This window comes from Salmo salar, chromosome ssa21, assembly GCF_905237065.1.
Source record: "Salmo salar chromosome ssa21, Ssal_v3.1, whole genome shotgun sequence".
Classification (NCBI taxonomy): Eukaryota; Metazoa; Chordata; class Actinopteri; order Salmoniformes; family Salmonidae; genus Salmo; species Salmo salar.
This window is the reverse complement of record NC_059462.1, coordinates 4,598,219-4,625,839: the sequence shown is the minus strand read 5'-3', so window position 1 is coordinate 4,625,839 and position 27,621 is coordinate 4,598,219. Positions and strand designations below refer to the sequence as shown.

The 27,621-nt window shown below is 40.9% G+C and overlaps 1 protein-coding gene across 2 annotated transcripts in view; it reads left to right on the top strand.

Annotated features, from left to right (window-relative positions):
* Window positions 1–27,621, top strand: part of fgf14 (fibroblast growth factor 14) — a 329,837-nt gene that overhangs the window by 214,887 nt on the left and 87,329 nt on the right. Inside the window, exon 1 of one of the 2 annotated variants that reach the window (XM_014163796.2) lies at window positions 17,470–19,186. The exons of the other annotated variant lie outside the window; for it this stretch is intronic. Within the exon in view, the coding sequence (XP_014019271.1) occupies window positions 18,994–19,186 (193 nt within the window). The 5' untranslated portion in view covers window positions 17,470–18,993. Of the gene's footprint in view, window positions 1–17,469; window positions 19,187–27,621 lie in introns of those variants that run through there. 2 annotated transcript variants of the gene reach the window in all.

The window sequence follows — 27,621 nt, the reverse complement described above, 5'->3', positions numbered from 1 at the left end:
CATCACATTCCCAGTGGGTCAGAAGTTTACATACACTCAATTAGTATTTGGTAGCATTGCCTTTAAATTGTTTAACTTGGTTCAAACGTTTCGGGTAGCCTTCCATAAGCTTCCTACAGTAAGTTGGGTGAATTTTGTCCCATTCCTCCTGACAGAGCTGGTGTAACTGAGTCAGGTTTGTAGGCCTCTTTGCTCGCACACGCTTTTTAAGGTCTGTCCACAAATGTTCTATAGGATTGAGGTCAGGGCTTTGTGATGGCCACTCCAATACCTTGACTTCGTTGTCCATAAGCCATTCTGCCACAACTTTGGAAGTATGGTTGGGGTCATTGTCCATTTGGAAAACCCATTTGCGACCAAGCTTTAACTTCCTGACTGATGTCTTGAGGTGTTGCTTCAATAAATACACATAATTTTCCTACCTCATGATGCCATCTATTTGTGAAGTGCACCAGTCCCTCCTGCAGTAAAGCACCCCCACAACATTATGCTGCCACCCCCGTGCTTCACGGTTGGGATGATGTTCTTCGGCTTGCAAGCCTCCCCCTTTTTCCTCCAAACATAACTATGGTCATTATGGCCAATCAGTTCTATTTTTGTTTCATCAGACCAGAGGACATTTCTCCAAAAAGTATGATCTTTGTCCCCATGTGCAGTTGTGAACCGTAGTCTGGCTTTTATGGTGGTTTTGGAGCAGTGGCTTCTTCCTTGCTGAGCGGCCTTTCAGGTTATGTCGATATAGGACCCATTTTACTGTGGATATAGATACTTTTGTACCTGTTTACTCTAGCGTCTTCACAAGGTCCTTTGCTGTTGTTCTGGGATTAATTTGCACTTTTTGCACCAAAGTAGGTTCATCTCTAGGAGACAGAACACATCTCCTTACTGAGCGGTATGACGGCTGCGTGGTCCAATGGTGTTTATACTTGCGTTCTATTGTTTGTACAGATGAACGTGGTACCTTCTGTAATGGCTGTCGTAGGAGAGAGAGGACCAAGGCGCAGCGGGTTTTGTGCTCATCATTATAATTTATTAAATAAACGTGAACACGGAAAACAAGAAAACAAAGAACGACAGCCCGACAGTTTCACAGGCTACAATAATAACAGCAGTGCGAAATACAACTACCCACAATTAACAACCCCAAACACATACCTATATATAGGACTCTCAATCAGAGGAAAATAGAAACACCTGCCTCCAATTGAGAGTCCACACCCAAACCTAAACATAGAAAAACTAAACTAGACAGAACATAGAAAATACAACCTAGAACATACCCAACACCCAGAACTAACAAATCACACACCCTAAACACAACCAACCACCCCGAACCAACCAAAACAAATACCCTCTGCCACGTCCTGACCAAACTACAATACAAATAATACCTAAACTGGTCAGGATGTGACACCATCAGGCGTTTGGAAATTGCTCCCCAAGATGAACCTGACTTGTGAAGGTCTACAATTATTTTTCTGAGGTCCTGGCTGATTTCTTTTGATTTTCCTATGATGTCAAGCATAGAGGCACTGAGTTTGAAGGTAGGCCTTGAAATACATCCACAGGTACACCTCCAATTGACTCAAATGATGTCAATTAGCCTATCAGAAGCTTCTAAAGTCATGACATCATTTTCTGGAATTTTCCAAGCTGTTTAACGACACAGTCAACTTAGTGTATGTAAACTTCTGACCCACTGGAATTGTGATATAGTGAATTATAACTGAAATAAACAATTGTTGGAAAAAATACTTGTCATGCCCAAAGTAGATGTGCCCAACCGACTTGCCAAACTATAGTTTGTTAACAAGAAATTTGAAAACGAGTTTTAATGACTCCAACCTAAGTGTATGTAAACGTCCGATTTCAACTGTACTTTTAGTCATGTAGTGAATAGGAGCCCAAGCCTGGAAAAAAAACGGAATTAAAATAATGATTGTGCCATTATACAAACCATAACTTACCGCATATTATGCACAGCAGAAAAACAATTTAAAAAAAGATTTTTGATGTCTTTGGTAAATAATTGTTCTAGCCTATAGGCCTACTCCAAAATTAAACAAAGTCTAGTAATCACATGTGTCGACTGGATTATTATGCATAATGGATGGACTGGTTACCTTATGCTAAGCTCCAAACTTTTTATCCATGAGTCTGGGAGAGAACTTATAGGCCTAGGCGATTGGTTCATTGATTGTGCAGGGCGGCTTCCAGAGTTAGCCTGCAAATGTAATGAATTTTGTATGTGATTTTGAATAGCCTAGTAGCATTTTTTTAATATTTTCATAATAAATAGGCTGACACATTACGTTTAGCTACAGAATATCTCACCGCCTTGCTTTTCCATCTCCTCCGTTCTCTCCTTCATTTCTTTCTCAAGCGTGCAGAAATAGGGGTTGTCAGTTTAATGAAATATGTTTCATTGTGAAAACATGTTACTATCGATTTCACTTTGTTTCCCAAATTAAGTACTGGGTAGCTGCAGGAACTGGGTTGGAGAGCCCATGGCATACAGCGTTTCAGTGAAATATCACCCTTCGTGCAGGGAGTGGCTGCATGCTCCTAAACAGTGGTTGATGCAATGAGTGAAATAACCGGAATAGCCTACCAAGCATGATTGAAAAACTAACCAGCTGGAAAGTGGCCTCCATTCGCTGTTCAAGTGCAGTGCATATGGATGACATGTATTTTTCCCCTGCCGTTGTTCCTGCCAATTTGATAATGGGCCATTCTAATTTGAAACTAATTTGACATATTAGTAAAGACAGGCTTAAATTGAGAATAGTCTGATGGGTGTTCACTTGATGTTCACTTGATGGGTGTTCACTTGATGTTCACTTGATGATAGAATCGTGTTTGCAGCCTGAGGCAGAGCGCAAGCTTTTTTCGCAACTTTCTTGATGTTCACTTGATGGGTGTTCACTTGATGTTCACTTGATGATAGAACCGTGTTTGCAGCCTGAGGCAGAGCGTAAGCTTTTTTCGCAACTTTCTCAAATCATCAAATAAAATAAAATGTTATTTGTCACATGCTCTGAAAACAACAGGTGTAGTAGACCTTACAGTGAAATGCTTACTTACAAGCCCTTAACCAACAATGCAGTTCAAGAAATAGAGTTAAGAAAATATTTACTTAATAAACTAAAGTAAAATTAGTAAAAAATAAATAAAAAGTAACAATAAAAATAACAATAACGAGGCTATATACAGGGGCAGTACCAAGTCAATGTGCGGGGTACAGGTTAGTCTAGTTATTTTGTACATGTAGGTAGAGGTAAAGTGACTATGCATAGATGATAAACAGCGAGTAGCAGCAGTGTAAAAACAAAGGGGGTTGGGGGGGCATGTCAATTTAAATGGCCCAGGTGGCCATTTGATTAATTGTTCAGTAGTCTTATGGCTTGGGGTAGAAGCTGTTAAGGAGCCTTTTGGTTCTAGACTAGACGCTCCGGAACCGCTTGCCATGCGGTAGCAGAGAGAACAATCTATGACTTGGGTGACTGGAGTCTTTGACAATTTCTTGGCACTGCCTAGTATATAGGTCCTGGATGGTAGGAAGCTTGGCCCCAGTGATGTACTGGGCTGTACTCACTACCCTCTGTAGTGCCTTACGGTCAGATGCCGAGCAGTTGCCATACCAGGTGGTGATGCAACCGGTCAGGATGCTCTCAATGGGGCAGCTGTAGAGCTTTTTGAGGATCTGGGGACCCATGCCAAATCTTTTCATTCTCCTAAGGGGGAAAAGGTGTTGTTATGCCCTCTTCACAACTGTCTTGGTGTGTTTGGAACAGGATAGTTCGTTGGTGATGTGGACACCAATCTGCTCATTTGTCTTGCTCACATTAAGGGAGAGGTTGTTGTCCTGGCACCTCCTCTCTATAGGCTGTCTCATCGTTGCTGGTGATCAGGCCCACCACTGTTGTGTCATCAGCAAACTTAATGATGGTGTTGGAGTCGTGTTTGGCCACGCAGTCGTGGGTGAACAGGGAGCACAGGAGGAGACTAAGCATGCACCTCTGAGGTGCCCCATTTTTGAGGATCAGCGTGGCAGCTGTGTTATTGCCTACCCTTACCACCTGGGGGCGGCCTGTCCGGAAGTCAAGCATCCAAGTGCTTAGGGAGGTGTTTAGTCCCATGTTCCTTAGCTTAGTGATGAGCTTTGTGGGCACTATGGTGTTGAACGCTGAGCTTAAGTCAATGAACAGCATTCTCACATAGGTGTTCCTTTTGTCCAGGTGGGAAAGGGCAGTGTGGAGTGTGATTGAGATTTTGGCATTTGTGGATCTGTTGGGGCGGTATGTGAATTGGAGTTGGTCTTGGGTTTCAGGGATGATGGTGTTGATGTAAGCCATGACCAGCCTTTCAAAGCACTTTATGGCTACCGACGTGAGTGCTACGGGCATTTAGGCAGGTTACCTTCACTTCCTTGGGGACAGGGACTATGGTGGTCTGCTTGAAAAATGTAGGTATTACAGACTCACTCAGGGAGAGGTTGAAAATGTTAGTGAAGACAGTTGCCAGTTGGTCCGCTCATGCTTTGAGTACACGTCCTGGTAATCCGTCTGGCCCTGCGGCTTTGTGAATGTTGACTTGTTTAAAGGTCTTGCTCACATCGGCTACCGATAGAGTGATCACACAGTCATCCGGAACAGCTGGTGCTCTCATGCATGCTTCAGTGTTGCTTGCATCAAAGCGAGCATAAAAGGCATTTAGCTCGTCTGGTAGGCTCGTGTCACTGGGCAGCTCGCGGCTGGATTTCCCTTTGTAGTCTGTGATAGTTTTCAAGCCCTGCCACATCCGACGAGCATCAGAGCCGGTGTAGTAGGATACAATCTTAGTCCTGTATTGACGATTTGCCTGTTTGATGGTTCGTTTGAGGGAATAGCGGGATTTATTATAAGCATCCGGATTAGTGTCCCGCTCCTTGAAAGCGGCAGATCTAGCCTTTAGCTCGGTGCGGATGGCTTCTGGTTGGAATATGTACGTATGGTCACTGTGGGGACGACATCGTCAATGCACTTATTGATGAAGCCGTTGACTGAGGTGGTATACTCCTCAATGCCACTGGATGAAGCCCGGAACATATTCCAGTCTGTGCTAGCAAAACAGTCCTGTAGCGTAGCATCCACGTCATCTGACCAATTCCGTATTGAGCGAGTCACTGGTATTTCCTGCTTTAGTTTTTGCTTGTAAGCAGGAATCAGGAGGATAGAATTATGGTCAGATTTGCCAAATGGACGGCTTCTGTGTGTGGGGTAAATGTGGTCTAGAGTTTTTTTCCCTGTGGTTGCACATGTGGCATGCTGGTAGAAATTTGGTAAAACAGATTTAAGTTTGTCTGCATTCAAGTCCCCGGCCACTAGGAGCGCCGCTTCTGGATTAGCATTTTCTTGTTTGCTTATGGCCTTATATAGCTCGTTGATTACGGTCTTAGTGCCAGTATTGGTTTGTGGTGGAAAATAGACGGCTACAAATAATATAGATGAGAACTCTCTTGGTAGATATTGTGGTCTATAGCTTATCATGAGGTACTCTACCTCAGGCGAGACTTCTTTAATATTAGAAATCGCGCACCAATTGTTATTTACAAATAGAGACCAGACGTAGCTTCTCTGTCCTGCCGATGTATGGAATACCCAGCCAGCTCTATAGTATCCATGTTGTCGTTCAGCCACGACTCGGTGAAACATAAGATATTACAGTTTTTAATGTCCTGTTGGTAGGATATTCTTAATCGTAGATAATCCAAATTATTTAATTATTTTCCAGTGATTGCACATTGGCCAATAGTACGGGTGGTAGTGGAAGTTTACTCACTCGCCTATGTATTCTCACTCAGCCTCTTTTTATCCGTCTTTTCTTCACGCAAATGACGGTGGTTTGGGCCTGGTCTCGAGAAAGCAGTATATCCTTTGCGTCGTTAAAGAAAAAATCTTTGTACAGTTCGAGGTGAGTAATCACTGTTCTGATGTCTAGAAGCCCTTTTCGGTCATAGGAGACGGTTGCAGCAATGCAAATAAGTTACAAACAATGCAAATAAATTAACAAAATAGCACAGTTGGTTAGGAGCCCCGTAAAATGTCAGCCATCCCCTCTGGCGCCATTACACATGCTCTATATCATAAAGCTGCTTATTACTGTAACGTTATATCAATAGCCTACAGTCGCATCATGCAGCCCATATACTGTGTGTTTTGATTTCTAAGATATTCTACGGTTTGTATCATTCACAACTAAAGTTGTAGTACCTGTTTTAAATGATCACTTTTATACTCAACATACTGTAGGTACTTCATATGCGCACTTGCTCTGGAATGGAAAAATATTATTTCCATCTTATTCTGCTAAGTTCAATTATTCTTCTTACTATAAAATCATATAATATAAAATAATGGAACGGGACTTTTAAACATATATTGTCTGCTAAATCACCAAGCCTTCAGCCTATGGCATGGAGCATAACCAGATAACATAGAGTGGATCAACTCATATTCTGTTCTTCTGAAATATACTTTCTTCATATCATGTTTCTTTAGACCTGCCTAAAATAAATAATGGATTTATTGTGATAGTGTATATTAAATTGTTTTATTTGACTTTTTTTACATGAAAATGTTCCTAAGGCACGCATCAGCAGCTTGTATGCGTGGAGGCCCGGAGATGCTAAAAGCAGTTATCTTAATTAACCTTTGCATGACCTTTCATGACCGCCACAGAAATATTAGTAATACGTTTTAATACAATATATCTGCCTTTACAATACCTAAGCCCTGTGTCGTTGAACATAGTTCTGCAGGAGGATTATCCACAGTGGTGCACTAAGCAGCTTTTGGATGGCTATTACTGTAACATTATATTACACTGATCCTAATGGGAGTATCTCTTTATCTGCTGATACTGTGGTAGCGTGTTCCTGTGCAGTGTCTTTCAGTGTATGGGTGCATGCAAGCTGAATTTCTTAGTGCTTAGTGCTTAGTGTGTATTTGTGTGTAAGCATGCTGAATACCTGAATGCTGAGTGTGTATGCGTGCTGAGTATGTCTGTGTGTGTTTGCATCTTCAGTGTGTGTGTGTTTGTGTGTGTGGGTGGGTGGAATTCCTGAAGGCTCAGTGGTAACCGTCTCTAGAGGTCTTTCCCGGGCTCTGTGTTTGTTTGATGCTATTTGATAGCATTGTGCTTGTTCAGGAGAGAGGCCTATGTGTGAGACGTGTGTGAGTGAGTGTGTGCGTACGTGTGTGTGTGTGTGTGTGTGTCAGGCATGTATGTGAAGCGTGTGGGAGAAATCAACACACAAGGGTAGTTATCAGAGGAAGGGTGTGATGTCTGCTGCTCTACTAAAGAATATGGGGAGGCATACAAAGCCTGTATAGGCTATGCTCACCTTAAAGCTGTTCAACCACCCTTGGAGCAAAATGTATGTTCGATATAGGTTGTTTCTTTATTATTCAAGATATATGTTTCAGCATTAACGCGCATCAGTGTGTTTATTGTATTACAGAGCATGCACAAACTAAGATCATATTCTGTTGTTCCAATGTTGGAATTGGCTTATAATTCTGCATGGTAATGGGCCTCTCTCAAACGAAGGCTGACCTTATTTCAACTCAATTACTATTCTATGAGACCTTTTATGGTTTAGGAAACACAAGTGCATTTCCTGAGCCTGGGATTCTCTTGGCACCCTGGGATTTGCACACACACACGCCCCCAGGTTCAGGTCTGCCAGAGGGGTGTAGTGTATAGGCTAATTGATATTCTCTCACGCTGCCCTGGGCTTCTCCAAGGAACTTCTCTCTGCAGTGTTGCTGACAGGGAATGTTCCTACACTGCTACAGACTTAAAATAGGATCAAAGGATGGAAGCGTGTGTGCATGCGTGCGTGTGTGTGTGTTAAAGAGAGAGCAAAAGATAGTGGTGTGTGTTACCAGCATGCAAGCTGTCTGCAGTCATCATTCTGCCTCTCTTGCTCTCTCTCATTTTTATCTCTCTCCCTCTCTCTCTGTTATTTCCATTCAAGGAGAAAGAATAACATCAACATTTTAGTGGAGTTTCTCGCTGTACGTGCATGGATAAAAACATCCAGTCTGAGTCTTGACATGTGATTGATTGGATTGGGAAGTGTCTAGGTATGACACTTAACTAATCACTGAGTGTAAAGGCTGCACTGCTGCAGGCCTCCAACTAATCTTTTGGCATTATTACACAGCTGTGCTCTTTCCTTCCTTTATAATCAGGTTCCCTGTGAACGTGTAAAAGTCTAATTAAATGGCAAAACCCCACAGCCACAATTTACAGATTAAGCATCGATCCACTTGGCCTTTCGCTTACTAGGAGAGAACGGTCACAGCCTATTATGAGCACTGGTCAAAATCAGGGTCCTCTGTGAACATTATCTCCATTGTAATCTGTTTTGGTTAGGCATTTGAGGTGTTTTTATGATTTGCTCTCAATTTAACTGAATGTCAAACTCTGTGTGGTCTCTCTCTCTTTCTTACCGCCCACCTCTCTTTCCCTCACCATTTTCAACTTTCTTTCAACCTCCACCCTCTTTCTCAGTGTCACCATCTATCTCTCGCCTTTCTCTCTTTCACCCTATCTCTTTCTTTCTCCTATCTTTCCCCCCCATCTCTCTCCCCTCTCTCACAGTCGCTGGACAGGTAACAGTATAAAAACATGTCCCCAGCTGTCGTTATCTTTATGTGAAGAGAAGTTTAGCAGTGGTTTGATCGTTAATGGAGGATTGCAAATTAGGATTTAATGGTTCTGTGGCCTATAGGTTGGCCCTTCTGGGCCACCGTTGGTTATTGTGTTTCATTAGTGTCTCGGTTGGAGGCTGTTGACACCTCCGGTTCGTCCTAGGCTGCGTCTGAAATGACACTCTATTCCCTATGAAGTGTACTACTTTTGACCTGGGCCCATAGGGCTCTGGTCAAAAGTAGTGCACTATATAGAAAATAGGTTGCCATTTGGGATGCAACCCTAATTCTATCACAGTCAGAAGGGCGTTGCTCCATCCCACTCACAACAGAGAGCCTTATTGTTCTGTGGCTACAAATATACTCCAATGACATATTTATTATGCCCTAAGGCCAATGCATGATGAGCATTTAAATGCTTTTATGGCTACCGCCCGATAGGAAAACAAACCGTTTGGCGACCCATTGAATTCTAAGTAGTTATGAGAAGAAGAGCTTGTGAATAATCAATGTTTGTGTCAGTATTTGAGGGTTCTTACCATGACTTGCCTTTCGAGGTGTAATATGTGTAATCAACTTAATATGAACCGGGCAGTGTGAACTCAGATGTACTGTATGGCGGATGATTAGAATGATATTTGTAGGCAAGCTTTGATAAAGACCGATTGAGGTCGAAACGCGTCAGCTTTTTGAATAAATAAGAGCATCTATGCCTTGAAAGAATTCTTGTTGTTGCAGTCTTTTTGGGAGATGCCTTCACCTTGTTCATTTGTACCTGTTTGTCCAAATGGGATGTATAGTAACAGTAATATGTTGCCCAATAAAAGATCATTTCTTCACGTTCCCAATGTTTTGCAACACATTTTAGAGCTTGCTATTATGTACGATACACTTTGATCATTTTATTGCCCATTTCCATGGAAATTAATTAGGCGTTATAATCCTTTCAATTATCAATTATTGTAAAACAACAACAAAAATGCATTCTTGTATAATTCATGGTGATTTGATTGGGCTCTGAATTGAAGTTTAGGGCTGATATATGGGTCTCCTTTTTCAACGCAATCAATTGTCGTAGAACTTTTTTTTACCAACGATCTCATTTGTATTATTGCTGTATAATTAGTCCATTCCATTATATTGATTAGATTGTGTTTTGATGGTGAAGCAGTCCCTGTGTCATTTTGCACATAGCAATATGAAACACTAATATGGACTCACAGAAAAAAATGCAGTTAATCTAAGGACTACCTCCTAGTACCTCATTCACGTACACTTTTTCACTCAGAATATTATGAGAGCAGTTTAAGCACCACTTAAGAAGCTTGCTCCATTTTCATTTTCTTCATAAGCTGCTTATGTACAAACCCCCACATCTAGAATACCTGATTAGCTTAGAGTATTAGACTTCTCAAACAAAACACACACACATGCGCACATGCAAGAAGGTACACATCCACACACAGATGCGGGCACACACACGTGCGGGCACAAGTGGACACAAACACACACACGGCCATGTTTTGCTGGCTAAGCCAGTTATTTTTAAAGACCCTGCATCTGATTGCCTCACTGGATGGACTAGTGACATTTCAAGACTTAGATTAAACCCTACAGTTTAGCAAAGAGCGATAGAAAGAAGGGAACGAAATGACTTAATTCTCTTCTAAGCAAAAATCATTTCTCGTTTTTCTCATCTCAGTCTCGACCATGAAAATGTTCTGACTCCCAATTTACAATTTACCCCATCAGGGAGGGGACTAGGAGAGAGGAGAGGCCCCCGGAGCGACTCAAATTAGTAGGAATAATCTACAGCCTTGTTTATTGAAGTCCAAATCCGCTGACATTTTCTGTTCCTCTGCGGCAGGACATCTCGTAAGCACTAACGTAATTCTGAGGAAGAAGATTTGATAAGTGAATCCAGCCCTAATGGATCAGTTAGCTTTATAGTCTTCCTCTTGTCTGGCTTTTTGTTTTCCTCCCTGCATCTTAGATCCCAATATGTGCATTGTTCTTCTCGTGGGGAGGGGGTGGGGGGTTGTTACTGACATCCACAGTGGTGGTAACAGGTTTTAGTATACTAACAAGACCAACTCTGCTATTTCTGTTGTTTCTTTTTTGGCCAATTCTCATCAAGTTTAGAACATCTGTCGATTTAGCAATGATGTGTTGTCACAGTTGATTTGGGTGCCCTAGTAGTGTCTGATGTCAATTTGATTAGATTTTTGAAACGTCAGTCATACAGTGTAGTTGAGTATGACAGTCCCACTGTAGTTTTAGTCGGTATTGGTGCAATACATCACTTTTAAACAGAAAACAAACTTTACTCTTCTTCCTTATTTCCCCACCTTAAAGAGCGCATAAGTGACAAATTAATTTGAACAGTTTGGGGCGGACTGTCAGTTCACACTAACAACGTTATCTCCTAGTATAAGCTGTATAAATGGGGCAGAAATCATTCCAGGTCAGATCCCATGCAGTAAAGAAGGGCTCTTAGCCTGCTAGGGGTTGGAATGGGTCGGCCATGGAGTCCCACACTTTCCGAAGGAAAAGACATGTAGGTATGTGCTCAACTTTCTATCTACAGGACAGTAACGAATAGAACAGCAGAAGGAGTAGAAAACACTTGGTAAATATTTACTTAAAGCATTCAGGTATAATGCTTTATGACTTGTTATAAGTATGTATGAGCTTTTATAATGTCTTACAACAAGGTTTCTGTGTCTAATATTAAAATGTCAAATTTACTGGTACTTTATTACCTCAATGGGAGTGGGGGGTTGGTTTTGCAGCAGAATCCTCATCAGTATCTGAATGTAGTATGGTAATCTGGTTTAGACATGCAGGTATGCTCAATTATTTATTGGCAAGCACTATCTGAAGGTAGCTCACATGCTATGCAGCTTGATATCATTTTGAATTTCCTGTTGAGAATCCTACCCAAGCTTATCTTTCACCATGGCATAGACATATTCAACATAGATATTATATGGATTCAGACCGTTGCTTGCATTACTGCTGTAGAGACTCTCTACATGTATGTTTTAGATAAGTTTATGTCTCCACTCGGTGAAGGAAAGGCTTATCTATCCCCACATGCTGTGTTGACTCCTAAGTAGTGCTTAATGATTAACTAAAATATTGGTTATTTTCCGTTTTTTAAACAACTTATTGACTTACGTCGGTTCAATCATTTGAATTCCATTTCGTTTTGGTTTTTTCTGAGAGCTTAATACACACATTGCACAGTTTCTCTAAATCAGATCCAGCCTGAACTGTGTGATGTAGTAGAGAGTTGCAGTTTCCAACAGGCCAATGTTCTACATAGTTTAGTGCATAAAATGTGGTAACTAACTACAATGACCATAATCCATTGCGCAGCTACTTGTCTAGTCTCTGTTTATTTTATGCCTGCTATGGAAGAGTCAGAAGAATGTGTGATCGTGAGGGGATATACACTGAGTAGACTCAATTTGTTGGGGCATGGACTCTATAAGGTATCAAAAGCATTCCACAGGGATGCTGGCCCATGTTGACTCCAATACTTCTCACAGTTGTGCCATGTTGGCTGGATGTCCTTTGGGTGGTGAACCATTCTTGATACACATGGGAAACTGTTGAGTGTGAAAAACCCAGCAGCGTTGCAGTTCTGGAAGCAAACCAGTGACCTGTCACCTACTATCATACCCCGTTCAAAGGCATTTAAAACTTTTGTCTTACCCATTCACCCTCTGAATGGCACACATACACAATCCTTGTCTAAATTGTCTAAAGGCTTAAAAATCCTTCTTTAACCTGTCTCCTCCCCTTCATCTACACTGATTGAAGTGGATTTAACAAGTGACGTCAATAAGGGATCATAGCTTACACCTGGATTCACCTGGTCAATTTATGTAATGGAAAGAGCAGGTGTTCTTAATGTTTTGTATGCTCAGTGTAGAGCACAGCTGTTGCTTCGCGAGGTATCTCTACCTGAAAATACATGATCGAAGTGATTGACAGTTGGTATTCAGCAGTCATCGAAGTATGCCTTATTCATTTTGAAGAACTACAAAATTGTGATTTTGTCAGACAGCATATGTAGCAGCTCTATAGAGATGAGATGATGACTTGGAATGAAATAGTAGTCATCAAATAAAACAAATGTAATATACACAACAACTAAAATATTGTATTAAAGTAATGTGAATAAATGATGGTTAATAAGTGATAAGCAGAAATGGGCAGACACTACCATCATGGGACTTGTATTAATTGTTTTATTCTGATACAACATTCAACCCAAAGAATAGAAACCGACATTGAAAGCCGTGAATATTTTTTTATAATCAAATCAACCTCAAAAAGCACTGATCTCTCAGCACTACTCCCCCAGAGGCGTATTGCTGGTAAAGCAGTAGTCTAATCCAGTCTGCGTCCCCCATATACTCTCCATATGCTTCAGCCCTGCTAGAGACTGAGCAGTAAAGCATTGGCTGCATGCTGTGCAGGTTGCAGATGAGGACACAACATACTGCAGCATCATGCTCATTGTAACATTTCTATGCTGTAGCAATAGTTTTTATGGGTATGTTTTGTAGCTCATTGAACATGCTACTGTAATCTCTCATAAGTAATGTGTTCCTCTCAGCAAGCAGCTGGATATATATTGTTTTGTCATGTAATTCTCCTCGCTTCGGGGATATGGCTGTACACTGATTTGAAATTATGTCCATGTATTGACTGTGGGTAATAACAATGCAGCAAATATGATTTGCAATTGGATCATTTATCTGTTCATGTTGCCATGCAATGATGGCAGTGGGTAAAGACAACAATTTAGATGCAGCCTCATACAGAAATAGCAATTCATTCGTTGTGCAAGAACATTTTTGAAAGACTGTCTCCACATATGGAAAACATAGTCCTGTCATGTTCTAGTAAACATTTGATCAAATTGCATTGATTTACAGTGCATGTAATACATTATAGCCAGACTATCATGTCATACAGTCTCTGTCCATAACTCACTGCTACTGCACTGTGCCGGTGGTGTACTGTGTCTGTACCTACGTGTAGAGTCATTGTTGGGCTGACAGTGTCCGCTGCTGGCTGCAACATAAACTGCATTGTCTCCAACTGTGCATGTCTCTGTGGTGGCATCTGAGCGCAATCTATCCGCGGAGCATTTACGTGTGAAGACAGGCACCCCACACGTATAGACCGGTCACATGGGTATTGTTTTCCTCAAAAAGGTAGGCGTCCAAACTATTGACACCAGGAAATATTCTTATAAATAAAGTAGTCAAAAGTTTAGTCCCATATTCCTAGCACGCAATGACTACATCAAGCTTGTGACTCTACAAACTTGTAGGATGCATTTGCAGTTTGTTTCGGTTGTGTTTCAGATAGTTTTGTGCCCAATAGAAATGAATGGTAAATAATATATTGTTTCATTTTGGAATCACTTTGGAGTCACAAACAATATGTTTCCCATTCATACATAATATAGCATTAATTTCTATTGGGCACAAAATAATCTGAAACACAACCAAAACAAACCGTAAATGCATCAAACAAGTTTGTAGAGTAACAGGCTTGATGTACAGTGCCTTCAGAATGTATTTGCACCCCTTGACTTGTTTGGTTTTGTGTTACAGCTTGAATTGAAAATTGATTAAATTGAGACTTCATGTCACTGGCCTACACACAATACCCCATAATGTGAAAGTGGAATTATGTTTTTAGAAATGTTTACAAATTAATTAAAAATGAAAAGCTGGAATGTCTTATAAGTATTCAATGATTTTATCGCAAGCTTAAATAAGTTCAAGAGTAAAAATGTGCTGAACAAGTCACATAATAAGTTGAATGGACTTATGATTTTTGATTTTTGAATGACTACCTCATCTCTGTACCTCATTCATAAAATGATCTGTAAGGTCCATCAGTCAAGCAGTGAATTTCAAACATAGATTCAACCACAAAGACCAGAGAGATTTTTTAATGCCTTGCAAAGAAGGGCGCGTATTCGTAGATGGGTAAAAATTAAAAAAGCAGACATTGAATATCCATTTGAGCATGGTGAAGTTATTAATTACACTTTGGATGGTGTATCAATACACCCAGTCACTGCAAAGATACAGGTGTCCTTCCTAACTCAGTTGCCGGAGAGGAAGGAAAATGCTCAGGGATTTCAACATGAGGCCAATGGTGACTTTAAAACAGTTACTGAGTTTAATGGCTGTGATGCCACAATACTAACCTAATTGACAGAGTGAAAAGAAGGAAGCCTGTACAGAATAAGGATGCATGTTTTAGAAAAAAACTATTCCAAAACATGCATCTTGTTTGCAACAAGGCACAAAAGTAATACTGCAAAAAATGTGGCAAAGCAATTAAATGTTGTCCTGAATACAAAGTGTTATGTTTGGGGCAAATCCAAAACAACACATTACTGAGTACCACTCCAGATTTTCAAGCATAGGGGTGGCTACATCATGTTATGGGTATGCTTGTAATTGTTAAGGACTTGGGAGCTTTTCAGGAAAAAAAAAACCGATATGGAGCTAAGCCCAGGCAAAATCCTAGAGGAAAACCTGCGCAAGTCTGCTTTCCACCAGATACTTGGAAATTAATTCACCTTTCAGCAGGACAATAACCTAGACACATGGCCAAATATACACTGGAGTTGCTTACCAAGATGACATTGAATGTTCCTGAGTGGCCTAGTTACAGTTTTGACTTAAATACATGAAAACATAAAAACATGGCCACACTACAGAGGATTATATTGGTCCACCAATAAAGGACTAGTAAATGCCCATACTTTTACATTTTTATTTTTCAATTGTTTTTTTGTTGTATATATTAACATTGTTTTTTTAATTCCGATTTTTCAGGGGGTGCTGCAGCACCCTCAGCACCCCTACATCCAGCGGCTATGTGGGAGTGAATACCTATGTAAATGAGATATTTCTGTATTTCATTTTCAATCAATTTGGGGTATTGTGTGTAGATGGGTGAGAGACAAAAAAATATATTTAATCAATTTTGAATTCAGGCTGTACTGCAACAAAATGTGGAATAAGTCATTGTGTGCAAGGAATATGGGACCAAATACTAAACTTTTGAATAGGCCTACTTTATTTATAAGAATCTTTAGGGTGTCAATAATTTTGACCCCTACCTTTTTGAGAAAAAAAAATCTTTCTTTGAGCAATTGTATTCGTATAAAATAATATAATTTCCCAATTTTTGGGAGAATACAATATAGCTCAGTATTTGAATTATTTATTTTATACACTCATTATTGTGGATCTTTATCATGGGTGTCAATAATTTCGAACCCCTCTGTACATTTGATTTAATAAGGTTAGATGGTTTTCCCTCTGAATATAAATAGGGATTGCATGCGGCATGCCCCCTCCCTCTTTAATCATCCAGAATATCTACCCCATGGCTAAAACATTAATTAGTAGGCCCTAAAATGACGCAGTGATAAAAAAAAAATACATTCATATCGCTGAATAATTTCTCTGACCGGCTCCCTTGTTTCCAGGTGCAACGTGAAAGAGAAAGGGTATGCATACGAATCCAGCCCTGGCCCGGCCATTTGGCAATGTATCTCAGCCCCGTATGCCTTGACATCAACAAGTGGATGCTCGATCGTGTGTGGAAAGCGTGTAGCCTAGAGCCCGGTGATGCCACTGTCCCCAAATGTTCCCACTTCTTTAATTAATTGCGGCGACAAACGGCAGATGGCTCTCTTGCGTTTTAATTTCTATCTGTGAATGTTGTCTCTGGAAATGATATCCATCTAACAGAGAAATATCTAATGATTTATGGTGTTGTTTTGTAGCATTGGAACCACCAATCCAGCATATATTGAAGTTTCTGAAGTGTCTCTCCTGAATATGTCAATGTTTTTTGTGTAGCCTATGGTTTGCTCAACGAGTTATCCAGAAATGAGCACTGTACGCCCTCAAACTGGGCACAGAAGTCTATTCCACGTTGGTTCAACGTAACTTCATTGACATGACGTGGAAACAACGTTGATTCAACGTGTGTGTGTGTGTGTGTGTGTGTGTGTGTGTGTGTGTGTGTGTGTGTTGGGCAAAGGAATGAAGCGCTGAAATGAATGAGCCCGAAAGTGATTGAGAGATAGACGGAGCGATATTATTGTGAGATGAAATGGCGATAGTGATCATTCCTTTATCATGCATGTTAGCCTACTCGAGTTGCAGATTTTATTGACATTTTAGTCATTTAGCGGACGCTCTTATCCAGAGTGACTTACATGAGCGATTTGTAGGGTTATTAAGTGCCTTGCTCAAGGACACATCGACGATTTTTCAACTAGTCAACTCGGGGATTTGAACCTTTTGGGTTAATGGCCCAACGCTCTTAACCGCTAGCCTACCTGCCGCCCTATGTTTTTGCAGTTAAGCTATTCCCTCTGCTTAAACATTTGAAGCACACACTTTTATTTCATTTGATTAGCGAGGATTTCAATAGCCTACATTTTGATGTACCGTTTACTCTTTTCCAATAGGCTGCCTGACCAGGGTCATGCGTAGGCTACCGGGCAATAAATGCCTACACGGATACATGCAATGGTGGACGGTCCCATACACATTAAAACATATACAAATAGATGTATTTTCAGCCATATTTGTAACGCGCCTATTAAATGCCCATTGCAGTTTAGTTGCGAGCATGTTCGGAGCGGGGCGTCAGTTATTGCACAACTGAAGACCCCTTTATGTGTCAAATCTCACTACCGGCTCATAGCAACGCCTGAAGTGAGGGACTTGTGCTCGACAGGTCGAAAGAGAGGGAGGGAGGGTATTCTCCTCTTTCCTCTCCGAGGCGAGTGCAAAGGAGAGGGTGAGTGGTTAAGACTTGTTGATGTGGAAGATGGGTAGATCTATAGACGGAAACAAGAGTCACCCTTCATCGTTTTTCTTACAGCGCGGGATTGATACCAAATGCGCTTTTGCGCGGGAAAGGTGTGCTTGTGCAATGGTGCCTATAGATAGCCTATGTGTTTCCATGCGGGGTCTCCTATCCTGTCTTTTCGATTACGCACCTGATTGCTGTCACTCCAACGAACGATGGGTTTAATATGACATTCCCCACAGCCGTATTGTCTCCTCCGCATCCGGCAGCGTAAGTTTATCTATTTGTATGCAGTTGTCACACCGTCCAGACGTCATCCGCACAGGACCCGGTTAAGCTTAGGTTAGCCTACATTTTTTCTCTCTCTCCAATCGGTGTACAATCGCCCATGTTGTGTTTGTTTCTCTTTGACCACAATACCAATCTACAATGACAGCTCAGATGTGAAGGGAAATGGACTGTACAAAGAGAAGACGTGAAAACGCATCATGCAGCCATGCGGTCGGATAGGTATAGCTACCTATTGAATAGCTATATTGCTATTCAATAGGCCTAGATATAGCCACGTTTGATATTTACGTATTACTTTGATGTCGTATTTATCTTACTGACATGTATTGGCTAACATTTGACTCTCCAAGATGAATGGCCATTTCAGGAGCAGTGTTGCGTATTGAATGGTCAACTTGGCTAATATTTCTGCGTAAACGTCGTGTTATGCTATGCTGTACCCTGGCGAGTGAGTGCCCGTCGTCCGACGGCGATAATCACCCAGAAAAGCGCTTTTGTTTGTTTGTTTGGACGGCTGGCGGAACACGCACGCACACACACACACACACACACACACACACACTCAACACAGCGTGGCCACCGCTGTCCAGCGTGCTGAGTTCTGAATCCTGCACCGGTCTCCAGGACGAGAGGAGGGAAGGAAGACAAAAGGAGAAGAAGAGACAGGAGTGTGGGAAGGGGAGGCTACAACACACACTGGACATTTAGCAGGGGATGGAAGTGAAAATGTCACCCAATAAATCGAAAATCAATACGCAGATATGACTGTTAAGCAATCTCGTTTGGGGTGAGTTTTTGCCAAGCAATTTCACCAACTAGACTCCTGATGAAAATATGGAATGAAATAATTTTATGACAACAGTTTCATGATTCTCACGAACCGTACAATTAATGATAACGCAATGTTTCAGAAGCACTAAAATGTAGTGTCTGTAGACTAAAGGCAGTTATCAAAAAGTAGACTACTATTTAAATATTCCTGATTCAACACCACGGACCGTCTAGCCGCCAATATGGGACTGTGACCGTGCTGCGAGCGACTAGAGGAGGTTGTTTATGTGGTCTGTGCTCCGTGTGCGGACGGAGTGCGGACCGGACCTGAGCAGCAGTGAGACATTGAGCCATGGCAGCCGCTATTGCCAGCGGTCTGATCCGGAAGAAGAGGGAGGCACGGGAGCAGCATGTAGACCGACCACCCCCAAACAGGCGGAGGAAGAGCCCCAGTAAGAACAAGGGGCTCTGCAATGGCAACCTGGTCGACATCTTCTCCAAAGTGCGTATCTTCGGCCTGAAGAAGAGGAGACTACGGAGACAAGGTGTGAGAAGTTGTGTGTCCCGTGTTTGTGAGGTGTCTTTTGTGACTTATGTGGCTAACGCATTGTGCTGTAACGTCAACCTTTTTATTCACATCATTCATTTGGGTAACCCCTCATTGGGAAGTAGGCAAACCATTAACATTGGTTTAATATAATTCATTCACTAAACTCACGAGATAAACCATTACAGTATCATATTTGCACTGACTATCCCATCATCCGTAAATGTTTAATGAAGGGAGAAAACACATGTGGTAGGCTATAGCCCAGGGTTCCCCAACTGGCGTCCTGTGTGGGACTTGGCCTGCAGGGGATTTTACTTGACCCCCCCAAGTTTTCTAAGCAAAACATATATATATATACTAAAATTCTTAATTGTTGGACATAAAAGACTGTAAAAACACCAGGAAATCCGCTATAAGTGATTTTAATTTTGTAAATCTGTTCTGAAGTGTTCCCAAGCATAATAGAGAGATATATGTGATTGTATACAAATCTAAGCAAGGTTTGAAATGATTATGTTTTAGTCAAATATTAGATCTGTTTGGGCTTCTTGCGGTCAATTTGCAGTCTACAAATTATTTGTAATTATGTTCTAGCCCCGTCCTGCGGCTGAAGTTGATGATCCCTGCTATAGCGTGTGGCGGCCAATCCCATGGTTCTTATGGTTGACTATAGCGGTCTGTTTGTTGGTCCCTCACAGGAAGGAGAGGAGAGAAAAAACAAATCTAACCCTGATTTAGCCTACATGCAATCTCAGGTAGATGACAGACAACAGACGAGCTGTGCGTGATGCTTTAGATCAGGGTTCCCCAACTGGTGGCCCATGGGCCAAATGTCTGAGCTGAAAAAAACAAAAACATTGTTGGACATAAAAGACTGTAAAAACACCAGGAAATTTTAATTTTGAAAATCTGTTCCGAAGTATTCCCAAGCATAATAGAGAGACGTGATCGTATAGAAATGTAAGCAAGGTTTGAAATATTATATCTCTTTGGGCTTCTTGTGGTCAATTTGCAATTTACAAATTATTTGTCAGTATGTTCCACCCCCCCGACCATCCGCTCAATAAAAAAATCGTCCTGTGGCTGAATCTAGTTGATGATCCCTTCTTTAAAACGGAGCTGTCACCACGTCTTGCTTGAATTGGCCTGTCCGCTTCGAAGCTCCTACATGCACACTGCTGGACTGATGAACTGCATTGTGCATATAACAAAGCCTTACACATCCCCAGAATGAACAACAGATACAATTAATTGCTATGAGACCTAAAAGGTTAATAGTTCCCTGATAAGAGGCTACGCCTTTCAAACATAATCTTTCCTCACATAACTGTATTGAACCTGTGGGCCACTGCCTTTCATTTATATCCTCCGATCCAAAAACCAAAAACTCATACAATACACAGGCTTAACAGTGCTGTATTTCGCCAGCTAGACAGCATATTTCCATTCCTAGTCCCTGTCTGTCTGGATGCCCACTGCACTGTCCAATAACCCAGTTCTTCTGGTTTGTGGACAGAGATCCCAGCAGTTGCAGAAGGGACTTGATGCTAGACCATGCCAACAGAGAAGCCGGGGCCTAATAAAACCATAATAGGTGCTGTGGGCTTGGGTATGTGGCGTAGCTGTGTATCTTGGTACCTGCCACTGGTGTCTACGGGGGCAATCTGTCGCTAATAAATTCCAGAGTCAAAGACACTGATGCCAGGCTTATCCAGCGTGACAAATTACTCCTACAACGCCTTGACAACAACACACCTGCCAACTCAGGGTCCCTCTGTCTGTTTGTGTGTGTGTGCATGTGTGTGTATGTATTTGCTTGCGTGGGTGTGTGTTCATGTGTGCATGTGTGACAGTGACATTGCCCTGATAAGTATTGGCAAGCGATGCATTGCATTTGGCCTTTCTAAAACAGGTCCTCTGCCGTAAGACAATGCATTATAAGAATTAAATGTAGTGGTGGAGAAAGCTAGTCAGAAATGTATGATTTGTTCTAGTTGCTGAGTGATACAGTTGTAGTCAGACCACATGGCAAACACTTGGGCCACGTCCCAAATGGCACCCTGTTCCCTATGTTGTGCACTACTTATGGGCCCTGTCAATTTTTTTGCACTAGAAAGGGTGCTATTTGGGATGCAACCTTGGTTGTCACTCATCTTCATCATAGTCGTTATTTGTGATTACTGGCCCAGTGGGAAGATATCTCATTAATTTCCCACTCGCATGAGAGTTGTTGGGGACAATCTTTAGCGAGCGATTTCATCCACCACCACAGCTTTCAGAGCTCACAGGGGGCTGCTAGGAAATGCTGCCCACTCTAGTGCTCTCTCTCTCACACACACACATGTACAGAAACAAACACACACAGGCTAAAGGAAGAGTAATGGCTTGTTTGGTGTGCTTAATTCAATACCGGCCTCTCTGGAAGGACATTTCCAGCAAAATAAAGCTGAATGCTCCACCAATCACACGCGGCTCTATAACGCGAGCGGACAATGCAGTTGTCTTTTTTATCAGGGCTTCCACAGCTGAGGATACACTGGAAATAGGGCTTCCAGGGGAGAGCTTTTTCCTAGATGATTCGTTTTTTCTGAGACTGTGTGGGTTTTCCATTGAGGAGACCAGCCTTTTCTTTTCTGTGGCGCAGGTGACACCGCTGGATGGAGCATAGTGCTGGGTGGTGTTCATTAGGCACCAAATGGAAGAAATTGGACTAAAACAGAGAGGGACTACCTGGACGTTTCATTGCAAGCTCTAGTGAACACGAATGTGTCTTGGATTCATGCATTGGCCACAACACACATACTGATTGTATAGCTGTAGTCCTTTTTTGTAAAAGCGTTTGAAAATTCACCATTTTATAATATTTTTATGGTAATGTCCTTAATCTGAATTTCTTATGATTCTACTAAATTTTGTTTGGCAAAAAACAACTGAACAACAGCTTCCATGTCTGCATCTGAAAGACAATATATTTATGTCCTCTTAATGCATTTCTTAGTATCTTAGTAGTAGTAAGTCCCTCTTCCACATGTACATACTGAATGTCATGTATCCCCCTGGACCAGATGTGAGCAAGATGGGTGTATACACTATCAGTGAGGTGAAATGGGCAGAATATTGCAGATAGAAGTGAACTATCTCCAACAAGTCTCCATCAACTTACCTGGTGAATCTCCATCAACTTAGGCCACCTAAAACAGTTTAAATATGTAACCTTTTCACACGCACCAACAAACAGGTGAGATCATTCTACAGTGGTCTCTGCAGCATACTCTAAAACCGGTGTGATTAGAACGCTTATTTAGAACGTCCAGTTTTGATTGACACAACAGTCAGCATTTGAGATAGCCTCACTGGTTTTTCACAGAAACATTTTGCACAAACACAGTCCTTACAAAGTTATGTCCTGTATGTGACCAGTTTATTTTGGGATGCAATATTCAGACATGCACAGAAGTAGCGACAGCATACACAATCATCCAAACCGTGAAATGTAGGCTACAATGGTCCTAGCGCTAACTGAGGAAAGATTGACGCAACACAAGCGGTCATATTTAGAGAACTCTCGGCTGACAGAAACCATAATATGAATTAGCCAATAGCAATTACTATTTATAATTCATCACATCACGGGTGAGCTCAACATTGATAGAAATACACTTTCTAGAAATCTGAAGTAATCTGATCATGGGTAGTTTGTGCGTGCTGCCATATTAGTTTTCTTTTGTGTCAACCGAAGATAATAAGAGAAGACAAGATGAGTTTGGTCTGTTTGCAGTATGCATGTTGAAGGGGGTGTGTCATCTACGATAATTCACTTCCCTTCATTCATTTCTGGAAGTTTACTCAAAATTTGAGTGAACCATTCCTTCACCTCATTATAAAGTATTTGGTCTGACAGACATTTACGTGACATCCAGAATGCATTGTATAATGTCAACAAACATGGTGCCACACATAGCTAGCAAATAGCTTAGCATTATCTCATTATAATCAGTACAACCGTCAAAAAAGTATTTTACACACATCATAGTTGTCAATTACAATCTATGCAATAATCGGAATTCATTATTTGTCACCAGTACTTGAAAACATGTGAATAAAACTGTAAATACATTATGCTCCATACATACATATGCTACAGTAGAAATGACAACACGATATACAGAAAATAAGGCACTTACTTTGATAGGAACGCACACAAGTTATTATTTGTAAGGAAAACATCAATGCGACAATGCGAGCACCAGCAAGAAAATGTGCCAGTTCGTGCATATGTCTGCATACATGATGTGCGGGGGAAGGGATATCATTTTACATTTACATTTTAGTCATTTAGCAGATGCTCTTATCCAGAGCAACTTACAGTAGTGAATGCATACATTTCATTTCTTTTTTGTTGTTTTTTTGTACGGGCCTCCTGTGGGAATTGAACCCTCAACCCTGGCGTTTCACACACCATGCTGGCATTGCAAACACCATGCTCTACCAACTGAGCCACAGGGAAGCCTCTCCTCGAAGAGGGAAGTATGTCCAGCTCAGTAAAGCTTCAAACATAAATTGGCCGCAACACTGAAATGGGCTACTTCTATGTGAATTAATGAGGAGGTGGAACAACCCTCTAATCAAACTGTTGTTAAAAAATACAACTTGTTAGAAAATAACTTGAAATTGACAAGTTGAAGCATAGTCTACAGATAATTAGCAGGCAGCGTGTATTAACTGTCCTGTTGCATAACAATCACATTTGTGACTCACAACCTGGATTCGGTCTTATGTAGCAACGTTTGGATTTCTGTTTTTTACATTGGATACAAGTAGAGACTCAGAGCTACAAAATGGTATATCATTCACTGCATTTGAGGAAACAATGGGAAAGTAATTCTGCTTTGAAAGTTGATCAACTTGAAACTCACTTTTGAGAAAACCGTCTTTCAATGTTTTGGTACTACTATTGGAGAGCCCTTCTTTGTCTACACCCATTCAGCATTGTTCACACCCTCTTAAGCCTTAGCCCCACCCATCTCTTTAAGGGTTGATCCAACCGTTCTGTACTATCTTGCCAGCTACTTCCAGACATCCAAGAGAGAGAGAACAGCTCACTGTGGTTTCACGTTCAGAGAGCACACTGGGCACTCTGGCCAATAAGTAGGGTTGTTCCGAGAGCTGTGACCTCACAACTACAGTCAAGCACCCAAGCTAACTGGCTAACATTGGCTAACTACTTCCAGACACATAATGAGAGAACACCCCACTGTGACCGTTTTACTTGCCCTAGCAGAGCTGGTTAGGCTTTTTTCATGTTATCCAGAGTGCTGGTGACTAACTGTTCAGCTGGCAGGAATTGAATTTCGCTTTGTTGTCGACATTTACTGACACCGGACATATTCAACGGGTGTTGAGCGTTCAAATAGTATTAGTTATTATGCGCTCTGGCACAATAAGACAAGAGTCTTTTGTAACTATGTAACTAAATAGCTAGCTAGGTAAACAATGAATCCCAATGCATGACGTTACGTTAGTTAGCGAGCCAGCCAGCTAACGTTAGCTAGCTAGCTAACAGTACACTTTAACTTGAAATGAAAATACTTTGTCAAAATTAGAGTGGAGTCTTTTGGTAAGACATGTAGCTATCTAGCTAGCTAAACAATGGACCATAATCACAACTTATGACGTTACTACCCTGCATGAATCTGCAGGTAGCTAACCAACCAGGTTCTATGGTTATAACTAGTCAAGCAAATGTGTCTGAGATACGAAGAATAAGATCATACACTTAACGTTAGCTAGCAACCCTGCCAGCTAACGTTAGCTAGCTAACAGTACACTTGAAATTAAACCACTTTCTGTCAAAATTAGAAACATGTAATATCTAAACATTTTACCAGTATACATCACGGTTGGATGCGTCTCCTGTCTGATGCCATACATGGTTGCCTTATTTTGACGATGTAATCCAGACTGGTGCTTTCTCCATCTCCTTAGCTATCATACCCGAATTCCACTGATTTCAAAACTCGGTCCTCCAGAAAGTGTAGAGCATACACAAAACGTTAGATAGCGAGCCAGCCAGCTAATGTTAGCTAGCTAACAGTACACTTTAAGTTGACATTAGGTTTATGCAGTTTTACATTAAAAAAAGCTGCGTTCTTCACAATTATCTAAACATACCAGCTCCAATATACAGACGCGTGCTATATGGTAGACCAAATCCAAATTCATCTCTCGGCCCTTCCAGCCCACTCATTTTCTCAGCCAATCATGGCTAGCGGGAAGGTTGCTCACTTTTTCTGTGGCTAAACCAACTAGGCTCGTAATTTAAGAATTTTATTCGTATTTACAGATGGCATACAAGTTTAATATTAAGGCACAGGAAAGTTCACATGTTCGAGAAGGCATTTCTGCCAAAAAATGCATGTTGATAAAAAATATATTTTTTTATGTTCAAACAGCTCTCCTGTGAAGTCTTCACTTGCGACATACGCCTAGTTTCCTGAATCGGGTCACATTTTGGAACAGTGAGTGTATTCTGACATCACGTGCATAAAACTATCTACGTGAGATATATGGAACTCACGTGTGAAAAGGTTAAAACAGTTAAAATACTTAAATCTTAAAAGGAAAAAATGTTATAAAATGCTGGCTAATTGTTATGCAATGTATACATCTACTCACCTATCATTCAAAGCTGTGACAACAGGATCAGTTTGAGCATGTCAACTAACTGCTGATTGTGAGTTTTTCAGGGGAAAATTTATTATTTTTAGTCTATGGAAATACTGAGCCTGTTTCCTTTTGAACCTGCTGAATGTGCCCCATACATATTCAGAGCAATATTGGACAGCACACACATGCTAACACATTTATTTGTTGTATTGGATAATAACTTCAGAATCCAGACAAAATGTGATATATGTAGCCTCGTTTAAATGTTTCTTCTCACAACATTAAGATGGATTGATAATATATAATAGAATGCATATCACATTGACGATACCTGTGGCAATCTGTAACAAGCAGATCTCGGTTGAAATACTATTAAAAATCATTCAAATACTTTTTGCGTTTTCTTTAGCCTGCCTGGAGTGCCAGATGGGCAGGGTTTGCACTTTTGCTACTCTATTGGTTCCATTGCTCCAGAAAAGCTCAATCAAGACCTGCTAAAGTATTTGATGTGATTTCATTTGATTACAATTCCATAAATCATTGGACTCTATCTACAGTATACTATTAGAATGTGTCCTATGAGAGAGTTTTACCCTAAGATTGAACATCTTTGGCCAGGTGTAGACTAGAGTTTGATTTTTCAACGCCGATACCGATTATTTGAGGACCAAAAAAGCAGGTACCGATTAATCGGCCAATTTTTAATGACAATTACAACAATACTGAATGAACACTTTTATTTTAACTTAATATAATACATAAATAAAAATCTATTTAGTCTCAAATAAATAATGAAACATGTTCAATTTGGTTTAAATAATGCAAAAACACAGTGTTGGAGAAGAAAGTAAAAGTGCAGTATGTGCCATGTAAAAAATCTAACGTTTAAGTTCCTTGCTCAGAACATGAGAACATATGAAAGCTGGTAGTTCCTTTTAACATGAGTCTATAATATTCCAGTTAAGAAGTTTTAGGTTGTAGTTATTATAGGAATTATGGGACTATTTCTCTCTATACCATTTGTATTTCATATACCTTTGACTATTGAATGCTCTTATAGGCACTTTAGTATTGCCAGCCTAATCTCGGGCGTTGATAGGCTTGAAGTCATAAACAGCGATGTGCATCCCAGCATTGCTAAGAGCTGCTGTTTGAATGAATGCTAACGAGCCTGCTGCTGCCTACCACCGCTCAGTCAGACTGCTCTACCAAATATCAAATCATAGACTTAATTATAATATGATAAACACACAGAAATACGAGCCATAGGTCATTAATATGGTCAAATCCGGAAACTATCATTTCGAAAAAAGAAAACGTTTATTCTTTCAGTGAAATACGGAATCGTTCCGTATTTTATCGAACGGCTGGCATCCGTAAGTCTAAATATTGCTGTTACATTGCACAACCTTCAATGTTATGTCATAATTATGTAAAATTCTCGCAAATTAATTACGGTCTTTGTAAGGAAGAAATGGTCTTCACACAGTTCACAACGAGCCAGGCGGCCCAAACTGCTGCATATACCCTGACTCTGCTTGCACAGAACGCAAGAGAAGTGACACAATTTCCCTAGTTAATATTGCCTGCTAACATGAATTTCTTTTAACTAAATATGCAGGTTTAAAAACATATACTTGCGTATTGATTTTAAGAAAGGCATTGATATTTATGGTTAGGTACATTGGTGCACCGACAGTACTTTTTTCATGAATGCGCTTGTTAAATCATCACCCGTTTAGCGAAGTAGGCTGTTTGGATGAT